We start from the raw sequence: 15,183 nt of genomic DNA, 5'->3' as shown, positions 1-15,183 counted from the left end.
AGTTTACAAAACCAAGTCGTAGCTTTGAAAGAGATTAGACTCCAGGAAGAGGAGGGCGCTCCCTTCACGGCGATCCGGGAAGCTTCCCTTCTCAAAGAACTGAAACACGCCAACATAGTCACCCTGCACGACATCGTCCACACGAGAGAGACTCTGACTTTCGTTTTTGAATATGTCGTAAGTTTGAGACGCGGAGAACGAGAGTCGAGTCGCGGATCCGCGGATTCGCGGATCCGCGACTCGATTTTGGTTCGGATCGGATCGAATCGAATGTTTGCGTCTTCGGCAGCACACCGACCTGTCTCAGTACCTCGAAAGACACAGCGGGGGCCTGGACTCGCGCAACGTCCGCCTGTTTCTCTTCCAACTGTTGAGGGGCCTATCGTACTGTCACAAGCGCAGGGTGCTGCATCGAGACGTCAAGCCCCAGAACCTGCTGATCAGCGAGATCGGCGAGCTGAAGCTGGCCGACTTCGGCCTGGCCAGGGCGAAGTCCGTCCCGAGCCACACCTACTCCCACGAGGTGGTCACCCTGTGGTACAGGCCCCCGGACGTGCTGCTCGGCAGCACCGAGTACTCCACGTCGCTGGACATGTGGGGCGTGGGCTGCATCTTCGTCGAGATGATCACCGGGATGGCGATCTTCCCCGGCGTCAGGGACACCTACGACCAGCTGGACAAGATATTCAAGGTGAGGGGTGGAGGCGCGAGGCCGGGGTATAGCTGGGGCGGTTGCAGGTGCTGGGGACCCCCTTGGAGGAGGACTGGGCCGGCGTGACGCGGCTGCCGGGCTACAAACTCCACAAGATAGGACAGTACAAGTCGCGGAAGCTGGGGCTGTGCTGGCCGAGGCTGCACGACGTCGTCCAGGGGGAGGCCATGGCGACGGCGCTCCTCCAGCTGGACCCGCTGAAACGGCTGGGGGCGGACGACGCGATGGTGCACCCGTACTTCAGCGGACTCCCCAAGAAGCTGCTGGAGCTGCCGGACGGTGAGTACCGGAGGGTCGCGAAACACTCGGACCTGACGCGGTCTCGTTGCAGACGCTTCCATCTTCAGCGTGGAGGGCGTGCACCTGCACCAAGAGCAGTACTCCGGAATCAAATGAGGATTGTCGAAACTACCTCTCTCAGGAACCTTCTTCAAGCAATGACCCTCAGGTCAACTATTCCTTCATCATGCATGCTTCAAGCCACGCCTCTGTTGCGCTGCTGTACAACAAGGGCTCATCGGTCACTCATGACGTTTGTTGGACAACAGTCGAACACGCGACCGACAAAAATTGAAAAAAAAAACAAAACAAATTTTTACACAGATCCATTCCTTCCATGGTGCTCAATTATTAAAACTAAGACTAGCGTCTGGTCGAAAGGAACAAAAATGAACGTTCAAGGGGGCTGTCACGCAGCGGACTGAGTTCTACAAGGCTGGAATCGCCCATCCCGTTAGCGTTTCGTTGGTAGTTTTAGCACCCCACTCGTCATCGGGTTCCCCGCGCCAGGCAACCCAACGAACAAGTTTCAAGACTGAATCGTGTCGGATCGTGTCTTATCGATGCAGGGGGCGCCGCAGCTGCACCGAGCGACGGGGAACGAGTCGTGCCAAGGGGCAACAAGTAGTTTTGTTAGCGGTCGTTAGAAGCATCCGTTCTTCTCGGTTCACCTCGGAAAATAGGAAGATAGGCCTAATTCGTATAGAGCATGGTTTAGTTAAGTTGTTGCGTTACTAGCGAAAGCTGTGAGCTCTAGAACACCATCTTTAGTCGATGAATAAATAGCGAGACAAAAGAAGTATTCAGTAGTAGAGTAGTCCGTCGGATCAAGGCACTAAGTTAAGCGGCAATGCACCCCTCCTGTGGTACGTCCAAAACATGCCGGCGACTGTCATGGCGCGAGCGCCATGTTGGTTAGCGGTTAGACAATTTTACTAATTCACTCGCACGCTCAGTGCACGCTTACGTAGGCACTCGTCTCCGTCAAAATGACAAATCAAAAGTTCTTATTTCTTCGAAGCGGACATGCGACAAGCCCATTTTTTTTCGCAGGACTTTTTTTTACTTTTCTCGTTATCATCATCGCATCTCTTCTTTTCGTACGTCGTTTGTTTTTTGGATGTATCGCTCTTCATGATGCACCATTTTGTGTGACTGTACAAAATTGGTGTACATTATATTATGTGATAGAGTTAAATTGTTACTTTGGTTTGTTTGTTACGAGGATGTGTTTACTGAAGGTAAATTTTATGAATACCGAGGAATAATGGTGTACGTAATCCTTGTACCATGTTGCATTGTACATAGAAATAGTTGTTTATATTATAAGATAATTATACGAATACCGAAAATTTACTGAATAATAAATGTCTTTGTATAAGTCCGTCTATTTTTCCCCGCAAGAACTTCATTAATAATCGGATTCGATTCCGATCGCTTTCCATGAATTATGGAGCGACTTTTTGGGACAGATTTCCATAAATTTGAATCGCCGGCGGAAGTGGAATAGTACGCGCGAGTGACACCATGGAAATTGTCCAACGTTCTCCTGTTGCACAATACGCGGGTGTCTTCGTGTTCGCGTAACAGCCTTCTAAAAAAATAAACCCCATTGAAAATAAAATTAAAACGACGCAAACAGGGAAGTTACAACAATGGAAATTAATATTCATGGGTCACTCCTAACAGGACGAAGAGAAAGTGCAAAGGCCACTCCGGACAATGAAACCCACCCCGTAGGTTGTGACACCTGCGTTTATTAGATAATTCACGTACAATAACTGAAGTGCTACAAAAACGTTCAAAAAATAAAAACAAGTAGTGCAGTCACTGGCAAAAACGTTACTTAAAGTAAAAAATGCACAAAATTAAGTAAGGTTCAGTTGGTGGTGGTGGTGAGGTAATTCCTTATGGCATCGGTGTCGCGCTTCAACCACGCCGCGTTCAGCCGGATCGTCTCCACGGCCTGCTGCACGGTCCTCTCCGTCCCCGACATGTCGTGCGATTTGAAGAAGTCTTCCACTTCGGTGGCGCTCTTCTCGCTGGCGAAGTTCTCGGCCATGCACTTCACCAGTCTGGTCAGCAAGTTGCCTTTGTACCTGTCGTTGAAAAGCGTCCAGTTCTCGACGAAGAACCGCCACGCCAGCTCCCTCCCGACGGGCGTCGTGGCCACGGAGATTATCACGAAGACGGTGTCCTGCGCCCTCACCTCCTGAAACCGCCACCAGAATTAACGTGGACACCTCGCTCGGGGACTCCGCCTTACCGATATGGCAAATTTCAGGACCTTCGACAGGATCTCGGCGTCCTTGCACGCGCCGAGCGCCCTGCTGATCCGGTCCTTCTCCTCGTGCAGGTCCACCGAGCGGTACATCTTCAAAAGCGTGTCGTAGACGCCTTCTCCTTCCGCCCTGAGTACGGTTTTGTAGCAGGCGCTCCTCACGTCCGCCGATAAGGTTTGACTAGAATTGACGTGCGCCTCGAACCTCTTCTTCGCCTCGCAGACGGTGTCTTCGTCGTCGAGCCAGGACATCCGGCCCAGCACCAGACCTCGCAGCAGGGTGTCCAGGTGGCGCTCTTCCGGGTGCGGGTTCCAACCCAGGCGTTTCGACACCTTGCTCAGGATTTTTTTCTGGAACTGCAACACAAATACCTATTAGTGACCGGTTGTAACGTGCGGGTGCGAATACCGACCCCTTTGAACAACTCTGCGCAGTCCGTGTAGCTCAGCAGCATGTTCAGCTTGACCAAGACGTTGCTGATGGAAGACCACACCGTGTAGTCCGTCTCGTCTTCGTAGGCCTGCAGCAGCTTGAGCACCTCGACGGTGTTGGTGTGTCCCGCTTGCACCATCGCGAACAGGTCGTCCAGCAGCCCCAGCCTGTCCAGCGGGGGCAGACTCCTGTCTTTGATGGCCGGGATCAGCTTCTCCAACATCTCGGGAGGATACTGAGTGCGGTAGAATCCGACCGTGCCCGGATTGACCTTGATCCAATCGTCGGGAGCCACGTCCGGGAGGACGACCTCCGCCTCCTTGGTCTTAAGTACGGTGCTGATCGTCTTGTCTTTGTACTTGGAGGTCGTTATCGAGACCGGGATCATCCACGAGTAGTCCTCCGACGGTTGCGATCCGTCCGCGGTGTACTTGCTTTGCGTCAAGGTCAAGACGACGTTGTTCTTCTCCGTTCTGCTCGCGACCTTGATCACCGGGAAGCCCATCTGCTTGGTCCAGGTGGACATGACCGCGCCCACCGGTTTCTTGGAGGCCTCCTCCAGCGCCGCCCAGAGATCTTCGGTGAAGGTGTTTTTGTACTGGTGGCGCGTTAAGTACGTGTTCATTCCCTTGCGGAAGTCCTCGTCGCCGATGTAGTTGTGCAGCATCCGTATCACCGACGCCCCTTTCGAGTAGCTGATGTCGTCGAAGATCTCGTCGATCTCCGACGGGTGCCCCACGGGGACCTCGATCGGGTGGGAGTTCTTCAGCGAGTCGAGCTCCAGAGCCCTGATGTAGGTGTCGGTGACGAACTGCGTCCAGATGGAGTACTGGGGGAACAGGTAGTCCACGCACAGATACTCCACGAAAGAGGCGTACCCCTCGTTCAGCCACAGGTGCGTCCACCACTCCATCGTGACCAGGTTGCCGAACCACTGGTGGGCCAGCTCGTGCCCCACCACCAGCGCGATCCACTGTTTCTGCACGGCCGACGTGTTCTGGCTGTCCACCAGGAGGCAGTTCTCCCGGTAGGTGACGAGGCCCCAGTTCTCCATCGCCCCCGCGGAGAAGTCCGCGATCGCGATCAGGTCGATCTTCGGCAGCGGATACGCGATGTTGAAGTAGTCTTTGTAGTAAGGTAACACTTTGGTGGCGACCTCCAGCGCGAACAGCCCCTGGTCCTTCTTCCCCCGGGGCGTGTACACCCTCACCAGCACCCCGTCGGCCGACTTGTCCTCCACGTAGTCGTACTCTCCGACGACGCACGCCACCAGGTACGTCGACATGACGGGGGTGGTGTCGAAATCGTACCTAACCAGCTCCCCCGTCTCTTTCGACTGTTTGACCGGCATGTTGCTCAAGGCCACCTGATCTCTGGGGACCGACAGGCTTATGTCGAAGGTGGCCTTGAGGGCGGGTTCGTCCCAGCAAGGGAAACACCTGCGGGCGTCGGTCGCTTCGAACTGGGTGACGGCCGCGTACCGTTCTTCGCCTTGCTGATTCTGGTACTTGCTGCGGTAGAGGCCCTTCATTTTGTCGTTGAGTATGCCCTTGAAGGTCATGTTCAGGGAGTACTGTCCCGGGGGAATAGGCTTGGCAAAGTTGAACGTGACGGTCTCGTCTTCGACCGAGAAGTTGGTGCTGCTGGGGATCTCGACGGCGCTGGAACCTTGGAGGGAGGCTTTTTTGATTTCTAAGTCTATGGCGTTAAGTACGATCTCGTTTGTTTGCCTGACAACCTGCAACGGAATTATCATTATCATTATTTGTTTTATTATAAATATTTGAGTAGGATTTAAAATGTGCACCAGCACACTACCTACACTTCAAGGTTTATAATATTTTTTTTCAGCTTCACACAATCAGCTTTTGTTAAAATTGTGACAACACAACGTACAAAAAAAGCAAAGAAAAAAAACGTCACAGTGGCAAATAAAAGGACCGTCGAAAAACGGTAAAGTAAAAGTAAAGACGTAATCAGTGATTTGCGAAAAATGCAAAACTTTGTGGAGATTTTTATTATTATCAATATTATCATCGTCGTACGCATGTGAAGTTTGCACAACGAGGCCGTGTTTCGACTTTAATCAGTAATCACACAAGTAATAATGTTGATTCATCGTGTGTTGCGTAAAGAATTTTTTCTGCGACTACTATGAATGTTCTAAAATCTACACATTTTTATGTGAGTAAAAATTCAATTCAAAGTCAAGGTCATAAATATGCACCTAATATCCTTATCCACTACATAAACAAATAAATGTAGACATCCGTTGTTGCCTTCAGATATAGGAGCAGCAGCATCAACCGTCATTTTGGTTTTGGTCCTTGAAAAATCAGGATCACATTTCAATTACTTTATTCCCTTTACAGCACGGTGTGTGGTAAAGTAGGTCATTACTTTTCCAAAAATGCGTAGGATAAATAGCAAATATCGCACGGGCGTAGCTAAAAAAATTACGATATGAGAACAATGAGTATTATTTAAAAAAAAAGCCTATGAAATCAAATTTATTTTCACTTAAGAATGTCCCTAATGTAGGAGGCAGCTTTTTGAGTTTCTGAGAGTTAAGATTGTGTTTACTCAGGTGTATTTAAATCCAGACAGTTCAGTGGCAAAAGAAATCCTTCGCCCAACACGAAGCCGTAAATTTTTCTTCCATCGGAACAAAATAATAGTAGTTTATTTAACGAGTTCGTGTGTAAATTGGGCTTTTTTTGGCATGAGTGGGCCAGTTTAAAACGCGAGTGAAACGAGCGTTTTAAAGACCCACGAGTGCCAAAAAAGGCCCAATTTACACAAGAACGAGTTGAATACAAGGTTTTTTTGTTCGACGAGCTCCAAATCGCCAAAAATCTTTAAAATTAGCTTGACGTTTCATTTTGACAAGTTGTGACATTTATCAAAATCCGCTCACACAGGAGAAATTTCTCAAATTCTGACAGTGTCGAACAAAAAAAAAAGTACACATATTTTTTAATTTGGTAAAAAAATCCGTGAACATTTTTTTCTCACTATTAAGAAACGCACATTATCAATAAAAACCGATGTCCATGTACGGTGACATCACCCGTGTCATCCTAAAATAAAACTGACTCCATCAAATCCCGGACATTTATCAATTATTTCCCAAAATTACCGAATTCCATTGTCACGATATAATCTACTTTCTGTCGGACAAAAATCTCATTAGATAAAAATCAGACAAGACGCAAACGAAGAGAATCATTTTGCACGTGAGATATTCTGTACGATTATTAAACGAACCAACACAGCTCGGCTATTTTTTCGTTAGATCGTTATGTCATGATTTATGTGAGAACTTTTTTGATAGTATTAAATTAATTATCTCATTAGTTCTTTTTTTACTTTAAGTAATAGTGAAAACATTTCGAATCGTATTCACGGGGTCACTCATTCCTCTGTTATTTATGTGAGAACTTGACGAATTCATTGCCCGATTTTACTTCAGTTTATGCTCCATCGCTTCGACACAATTTAATACAAACCAACCGAAAACGACAACTTTCCAACCATTTTTTATTTCTTCTGCGGGCATCATTTTTTTTAGTAAACATCGACGACCATCAATGAACAACTGAGAATGGAAGCGAAACACCGACCGTCCAATTTATTCCGTCCACATCTCCTCTCTTGAAACTTTTTACTCGCTCCATCGACGAGAAAAAAAAACGGATTCCATCTGTTTCATTCAGACCCAACATGCCCACATTTCGCGTTATTGGGCGACCGAAGAGTGGTCAACCTTGCCGCATCTAGCGTGTGTGAAAATCAACCGAGCACATTTTTTTCCATCTCCACCCGATCGTTGCAAGATCGTGAAGGTGATTTCTCGGTTCGGCATAATTAAAAACGCAACGATTTTCATATACAGGCTGTTTGAAAATTGTTAGTACAAAAAAAACCTGGTAATTGGTGATGGTGAGTTGAAGTCATCGGCAAAAGAAAATTCTAATAAAAATCCTCTAGTTTTCGAGATAAAAATTACTAAAAATTGGGTTAAAATTGTTAGTGCACCACTGAGTTAAGGTATTTTAAAAAGACACTTCACGTTGTTAAGCAATAACGAAATAAAAAATTTGATGTTCTTAAACTGTCAATCTGTGGTTGCCAAGATCTTGCAAAAAAATATAAATTTTTCATATTGTTGTATAGTCCTTCATTATCACTACGATCATCACGATTGGTTACCAAGGTTTAAAAAATATTGCCCCGCCTGAGGCGTAGAATATGCAGGAATAGGGTTACTTTATCCCTTTTGTTTTAAAAAATTTAAAATTGGTTTCTTGGATTTCTTAGGGCTTCCAGATGCCACAGTTTTTTTTTTGTACTAGCAATTTTCAAACACCCTGTATGTATCTATATTTGGTTTTGTCCATTTGTCAAATAATTGTGTACTTGACAATTCCTATCCTAAGAAGGTTTCACACCATGAAAAAATTGTAGGTAAAAATGTGTCAATTTTATTCTGACAGATCCCGTTTTTTTTGCAACCAACTGTACAATCGCGCAAAACTCTTCGTCGTCGTGCAATTAACAATCTCAGTGCGACGCGATGACGATCACGATTCATTATGGATGCTGGCGATCCGAGATAAGCGAGGGGCCTGACAAAAGGAGCCCCCACGGACGCTTGGTCCGTCCCTGGACCATCTGCCACCTAACGGTACCTGCATTTTTCACCCTCCAGGTAGACTAACTGTACTTCGGCCCTTCTAACGGAACGCACCGGCGCCATCTGTTTCGACACTGTCGGCTCAAGGGCCAACGAAATCATATTTTCACCTTCCAGTCCTTCGACACGGATTTTTTCGGCGGATTGGTCCGATCGGGACCGTTCTTTGTTTGCGAAATTCTTCGTGTTTTTCTCCGTCCGGTGTTATCCTTGCGAAATGATTGCACGATCGCGTGGGTCGCGGCTTGCCGAAGGGCGCCCCCTTCATCGGCCCGTCATTTATGATGAAATTCACATGCGACGAGCGATGCAAGGTCACGTGGAGGGACTTCGCTCATACAAAGTGCCTCTAACTATACAACACGTCGGATTGTGTATTCTTCTGGTGGCCACGTCGGATTCCGTAAAGGCAAAAGAAATTTTGTTTATGTTGTCGCTTTCACCGAACGGGTGTGCAGCTGCATGCTGAAACCACCGGCACGGAGGAGCTTTCCGAATAACGGCGATCGGGAGCTTTCAGCGCTCACTCCAGGAAAAAATTTCAAAGCTCGCGTGGGTTTCTCACGGATAACCATCACAACACAAAGCAATTTTATTCTTGCTAATTTCGAGATTACGGCAAACGTTTGCCGATTACATCCCACTTCTGATTCATTCAACTGGAAATTATTGCAACATGTTATTCAAATAATACATTGTACAACATGCAACGATGTTTTTTTCTTGTTTATTATTATGTAAAACGTCACTTCTGCTTAATGTACACATCTTGCAGTCACTACTTGTTGGTAGCTTCGCAAAATATTTTTTAACCACGGAAATTACAACAAAATACATTTGATACCAGTACCCCGTTACGTATTTTTTTGTTAATTTATTTTCCAAAATTTTTCACTTCTTTCATTGTTCCCTCTTCTTTTTACATATTTTCCGTGACGTGTGTCTCCAACCACGAGAAGGGGTCAAAGTCTTTGCGGATTTGGACCACCTGTGCTAAGCTTGCTTCAGTTTTACAACATCATCATTCAGTCAAGTTTTTTCATGCATGCTTTACTAAATCAAGCCGCGGTGCAAGGAATTGCATAACTTCTGAAACTTTCAAAAGGAGGATCAGGAAGTGAGGGACAAAGAGTCTGCTGATCGTAAGACTGCTTTGAACATTCTATTTGGAACAATACTATTATTCTTTTGGAGAACAAGAAGGATGTAAGGACAACAGATCAAAAAAAGTGTGGGTAATTAGAGAACCATTTGATTGACATGTAGAATGGTCAGGAATATTTTCAAACTTTTGGTTAAAAGAATGTAGGGGTTTTTTTCTACTTGCTACATACAGTCGCGAACAGAAAAAAGTAGGACAATGTTTTTCGCTAATGTAAGTCTGTTTACTATTTCTATGGTTATGTACTATTAAAATATTTATTTATTCATTCTAGTAAGCCCTGTTTACTCAACTCAATTTTAGCTAAATTTCTGAATAAGACTTGTCCTACTTTTTTCTGTCCGCGACTGTACCTTAAAACTACTTTTAGTCAATGTTTGTGATGTGAAAACGGTAGTTACGACGGCCACAATCCTTGCAATATTTTTTTTAAATTAAAGACTAGAAATTTAAAACAAGTAATGTACCCAAGACTGGTTGTTCCTGCCCAACCAATAAATCACAATAATTGTATTGGTTGTGCAAAAATGGTGATAAATCGATACCAATCCAAATAGGTTGAATGTGACAGGAACAAATGAAAATGTCAAGAATAATTGCAAATTACGAAAGTAAAATGTAACAAAATTATTACTAAAACAATTAATTAAAAACCGAAGTGTTGTGAAAGGCATTTTTTTATCTAAATCCAAATCTGTAGTCTGGATCTACAAACGAACAATTTTACTCGCCAATTATCCTTTTCAAAATTTAAAAAGGTAACCGATCGTGACAGAACTAATCAAAATAGGTAGTTACTTACGTAACATGATTGTGTATAAACCCCTACTTTTTTAGAGGTCTATTTCAAGCTGACTTGCGACGATCGCACTTGTTGTCATGGTAACGGCGCAAGAGAGAAAGATGACGCATACTGGTAATTAATGTGTAGGACAAAGATAGCTACACATTTGCGCTCCACCACCTATTTGCGCCCATGACTTGAAATCGGAAATGGGAAGTTTACGCGCATTAGGGCAGCATAAAAATATATACATGTGTAGAAACGTTGCATGCATAATTTTCTGCAACACAATTTTGTCTCTAAAATAATATTTTAATATAATAAATATTATTAATAAAACTTCAAGATATGAATGAGGTAGCATGAAATTTCTAATCATATCGTAACTGAAAGTGAAAAGCTGTCACCACCATGAAATGTGCACATTTAGAGTTGTTTTGCAATTATTTCCAGAAACTGAGTAAATACAGTTATCACTTTATAACTGATAATCGATAAATGATAATGAAGCGCTGCCGACTATTTTACCAGAAATTCATTTCGTATTTTCTTTATTTCTGTAGCGAATTGAGCAAAATTTAATCAAGAGCAAGCGTACTAAACTGTAAAATAAAGCATGTATACGTCAGGTGTTCATTAAATTTCTCCACAAAATTCACGTTGAAGAGTCGATTGTGAACGCACCACTCGTCTGTCTGCGGAGTAAAAACACAAACAACGCAAAAAGTGAAGTTTAAATCTGAAATTGAAACAGCTGATCGTGATCCGTGGTGCGTTCACAATCGACTCTTCCACGCCAACTTTGAGGAGAAACTTAAATGAACACCCGATATAATAAATGCATATGTCATCCAAATCTAAATGCTGCTCATACTCACATTCCACAACAATCTTTTTTTTAATATGTAGACTACATTATCAGTAAATGACATTAACGTCAAGTTAATAAAAATGTTATCTTTTAACGTCTGTATGTACGTTTGTTCTAGTATGAATACTCGAAGAAGTGAAAACGATCTGAGGTCATCACTATTTGCCCACTCCTTATTGTAAATTTTACAAAATTGAGCGGTGTAAGTTGTCTTTTGGGAACAAATATGTCCAAGTATCAAACATTAAAAATGTCAAATGAGATCGTGTGAATGTGAAATCGGAAGAATGTTCATATAAAAAGCTACGATAGCTAATTAAGGTGTGTAAATGCAATCGCAGTAACTCGCGCAAACGTGTAAAAATTTGTTGCAATTCTCTGCTAACAAAGCTTAAAGCTACCAACCATATAAAGCAGAAAGTACTAGAATGTAATCGTGCCAACTTTACTTTTTATCCAGCGGACAGTGGACGACTTTACAACTTGTGCTTCCGCAAACTCGAAAAGTAAATAAATTATTCTGTTCATGCAAGTTATTCTATTGCATTGTTGATAGATAAATTTAAAATACATTACTAGAGTAACTAGTCTTGATTGTGTCATAATAAAAAGAAACAGTTGTCTAGTCATCATCAAAAAAACAATACAGTTTAAGATAATATTATATTACGCAACAAGTTTTATAAACACCTTTTTAGTCACGAGTGTCTAGAAAACAGTTCATAAGCGAGTTGCATACTATACTTTTTCCAGGACCAAATAAACAAAACAAATAAAGCAAGTAATTTCTGTATTAAACTGATAAACGTCAAATTATCAACTTGATATGTGTCCAAAAGCCGTGTTTATTATTTTAGACGCATAACAATTTTTTAAATGACTGCTAAAAATAATGTTTATTTTATCATTTTGACAGTTATGACTACCTTGACCGTGCGCCATCTTTGTCAAAGACGGACTGCGTACTAAACCGCATCTGTTACGAATCTCATCCACCTTGCAGTGGTGGATGAGATTCGTAAAAGCACCGTCCTTGCTTATTGTTTAAGTTTCTACAGTAAACATTATTATAAATGTATTATACAAAAATTGGAAATAAAGACATTTCATTTGAGACTCATCTGAGAATGTTTTCTCTCGCGAACAACATTCGAACCGTTCAATCGGATTAATTTTTCAAATTCTGTGAAGTCACGAAAAAAACATCTTAATCGAATTAAGATCGTGGCGACCACCTCGAATTTAATTACCCGAAACAAAAAGGAAAAATTCGACCGACTGGGAATTCTCGAACGTCACTCGTTTCATTTTTTGCCAAATCACCAACAATTCCAAACTCCAACGCTCGCGTACAAATTTTTGGCGGGAATTCAATTTCGACTCGCCCAAAACAACAACAACACAACGGTAAAAGCGAAAGGTGGCATTTTTCCATTTTCCTCTCGACGGCCGCCCCCCTACTTATCGCTTTCCCACCGGTACCGCGCGTTACCGCTGTCGAAGAACTAGGTGCCCACGGATTACAATTGCGTAAGCGGAGTGGCGTATGGCGGGCACGTAATCCCCGACCATTAATTGCGCTATCTCTAATCTAGCGAGTGTGGAAACGTAAACACGTGAAATGTGGGGCAGGCGGCGCACGTCGCCGCCGTCCGACTTCACGACACCAAGGGTGAACGCCCTCGGGGGTCACAAGTCGAGGGCCGTAACTTATGGACGGGAGGCCGGACGGCACGTCCGAGGCGCATTCAAAGTGCACCAGCGTGCTCCGGGGTGGTAGGCTCGGAAAATCGAAACGGTTCCGACGGATGTGACATTTACTTCTGCTCCGGTTTTGGGGGCTCTATGGGATGAACAGCGCTAAATGTGCAACGTTCACCTGGACTACCGTTATCGAACACAAATCATTTTAAAGATAAAACGATTGTTCAAGGTTTCGTTAATTTTATGTTGTTTCGCTACCTGTAGGCTGTTGCGTAAACGTTTATTTCTTTTTTTAACATAAAACTTTATTCGTTGTTACCAACGGTAATTTGGGTTTTTTCCAACAATTTAGAAGTAACCAAGAGGGAAACATTTTTAAAGTAATCATTCTTCAAAACCCTATTCTTTAAGAACTATTAGAAAAAAATTGATTTAAAAAAAATCTCGGCTAGAATACATACCTCATCCCCTCAAATAACTGACACACAATTTTATATTAAAAAAAAATAAATTTTATAGATATCACGTGATATGAAATGGCGGTTAGAAAACTTTAAACACCAAAAGAACTAACCATTTCTTTATTATGGAATACTTAGAACGAATCTTCTTTTTTTTAAAGATTACGCCACAGCACTTTTCACTAATGGAATATCAGTTTGTGACTTTAACGAAACACCCTGTATACGAAAACCATTTACAAAGTTTTCGATCTCACACAGCATTCCAACTAAAAAACACGATCTGCGTTTGAAAAAACTGCTTGACTACTTTTTTTTTAAACATTCGTTAGAATCTTTTCGTTTTATTTTGGCAAAAATGGTCCATTGTTTATCTTTTTTCTTATTTTACAAGAAAAATTTTGAATGACTTCTCAACACGTCACTCAACACAAAATCCTTTCCCGTTTCCCAAAATACGAAGGAGAAGACTCCACTTGGAAATGAGAGCTTGTTCTCTTAAAACGGTATTTAGCACACAAAGCAAACAGGTTTTTGGCTCACCCAGGACAATGCCACAATTTTCTCTTTGCACCAAAGTTTCCTCCACATTTCAATTTCTAAATTGATTTTTAAAAATTCGTACTTTTATCATTATTTACACCAAGTTTACAATTTGGATTTTTTTTTAACAAAAATCAACCCAATTTTAGTTGATCAACTGTTTAAACAGGTCCAACAACATTAAAATGCACAACAAAAATCTAGTAATCTAGTGCTTTTAAAAAACAATGATTTTGTTTTGTTTTTTCAATATAATGATAACCTAGAATTTTTATTTACATACTTTATTTGCATTTCATTATCATTATCATGACATGTTCAATTTTTTCCTGTAAATCTTGCCGCATCTCCCGGCCTGGGTCTAGATTTTTGGGTCCCCCAACCACGTCATTCAGCTTATTTTCCAATAAACACACAAATTCTGACCACTTCTCGCTGTTTATTCGGTTGTTGGTCCCGTTTATTTACGCTCTTGTCGCTTTTGATAAGGTACCGTAACACAATCGTGCGTTTGCGAAAACATCGTAAACAACCATTCACCGCCCCATTCTCGCTTCCACTCCAACCGGCTCCACCACCACCGCCCGGCGATCGCTCACCCTTGTATTTTTCCACGGCCTTCCTAACCTCAAACCGTCGCGTGCCGGCGCCGCCGCCCCGCGTGCTATCGATTCGGTGGCGGCGCCGCCCGCGCCGGCATATGGTGGACCTACCTCAATCCGCACGGCGACGTCCCCGTCGAAGACGAGCGCTTTCAGGTCGGGCACCAGGGAGAGGACGTAGTGTTGCGGCCGGACCGTCTCCGGCAGCCTCTCGAACGGCTTCCCACTGGGCATCTCGAACTCCTTTGCTGCGGAACGGTATCTCCTGCTGATGCTGTGGCCTCTACGACGTAGACTACGGAGCGGGCTCGCTCGCTGCTCCACTGACACGGCAACCGAATGAACTAAACGCGTACGCTGGGGCCGGAGGAACGGAGGGGAGAGGCGGAGCGCCGGTGCTAACGGTACTTCCGGCAATTCATTAAACACGACAAGGATTGCGTTCACCGGGGGCAGAAGGGGACGGAACAAGCGCCGCGGTACCGCCGACGAAAAAAACATGGAGGACAAGCTTGACAGGCGCCTACTATGTTGCACACAACTTTAAGTCACGTGGCACAACACAGTATTACTGGTTGCATAAACCACACCACACAAAACATTCCATTTACATCACGATATTCATTTTGAACTGAAAACAGCTAAAATTAATAAA

General features: G+C 43.8%; 2 protein-coding genes across 4 annotated transcripts in view; one reads left to right on the top strand and one right to left on the bottom strand.

Annotated features, from left to right (window-relative positions):
• The window catches only part of Eip63E (cyclin dependent kinase Eip63E), a 50,382-nt gene extending 48,010 nt beyond the window's left edge, over positions 1-2,372 (top strand). For all 3 annotated transcript variants that reach the window (XM_069058421.1, XM_069058430.1, XM_069058439.1), the window contains 4 exons: positions 3-177; positions 290-691; positions 739-991; positions 1,044-2,372. In XM_069058421.1, coding sequence (XP_068914522.1) covers positions 3-177; positions 290-691; positions 739-991; positions 1,044-1,108 — 895 coding nt within the window. In that variant the 3' untranslated portion in view covers positions 1,109-2,372. The remainder of the gene's footprint in view (positions 1-2; positions 178-289; positions 692-738; positions 992-1,043) is intronic.
• A 356-nt stretch (positions 2,373-2,728) lies between these two features.
• On the bottom strand, positions 2,729-15,055 carry Psa (puromycin-sensitive aminopeptidase). Its single transcript, XM_069058396.1, has 4 exons — positions 14,640-15,055; positions 3,686-5,443; positions 3,258-3,629; positions 2,729-3,203 (listed from the first exon to the last, which is right to left on the bottom strand). The coding sequence occupies exons 1-4, from the start codon at positions 15,027-15,029 to the stop codon at positions 2,871-2,873; spliced, it is 2,853 nt and encodes a 950-aa protein (XP_068914497.1). The 5' UTR covers positions 15,030-15,055; the 3' UTR covers positions 2,729-2,870.
• Positions 15,056-15,183: the final 128 nt, after the last annotated feature.

The sequence above is a fragment of the Tenebrio molitor genome, chromosome 1 (genome assembly GCF_963966145.1).
Source record: "Tenebrio molitor chromosome 1, icTenMoli1.1, whole genome shotgun sequence".
Lineage (NCBI taxonomy): Eukaryota > Metazoa > Arthropoda > Insecta > Coleoptera > Tenebrionidae > Tenebrio > Tenebrio molitor.
The sequence above is the reverse complement of the archived record's forward strand: the minus strand, read 5'-3'. Positions and strand labels throughout refer to the sequence as shown.

Coding starts and splice junctions, on each gene's coding strand:
- Psa (XM_069058396.1), bottom strand. CDS start 15,029: ATGTTTTTTTCGTCGGCGGTACCGCGGCGCTTGTTCCGTCCCCTTCTG. Junction 5,444..14,639: donor ACGTCGCCGTGCGGATTGAG/GTAGGTCCACCA, acceptor ATTCCGTTGCAG/GTTGTCAGGCAAACAAACGA. Junction 3,204..3,257: donor TCCTGAAATTTGCCATATCG/GTAAGGCGGAGT, acceptor TGGCGGTTTCAG/GAGGTGAGGGCGCAGGACAC.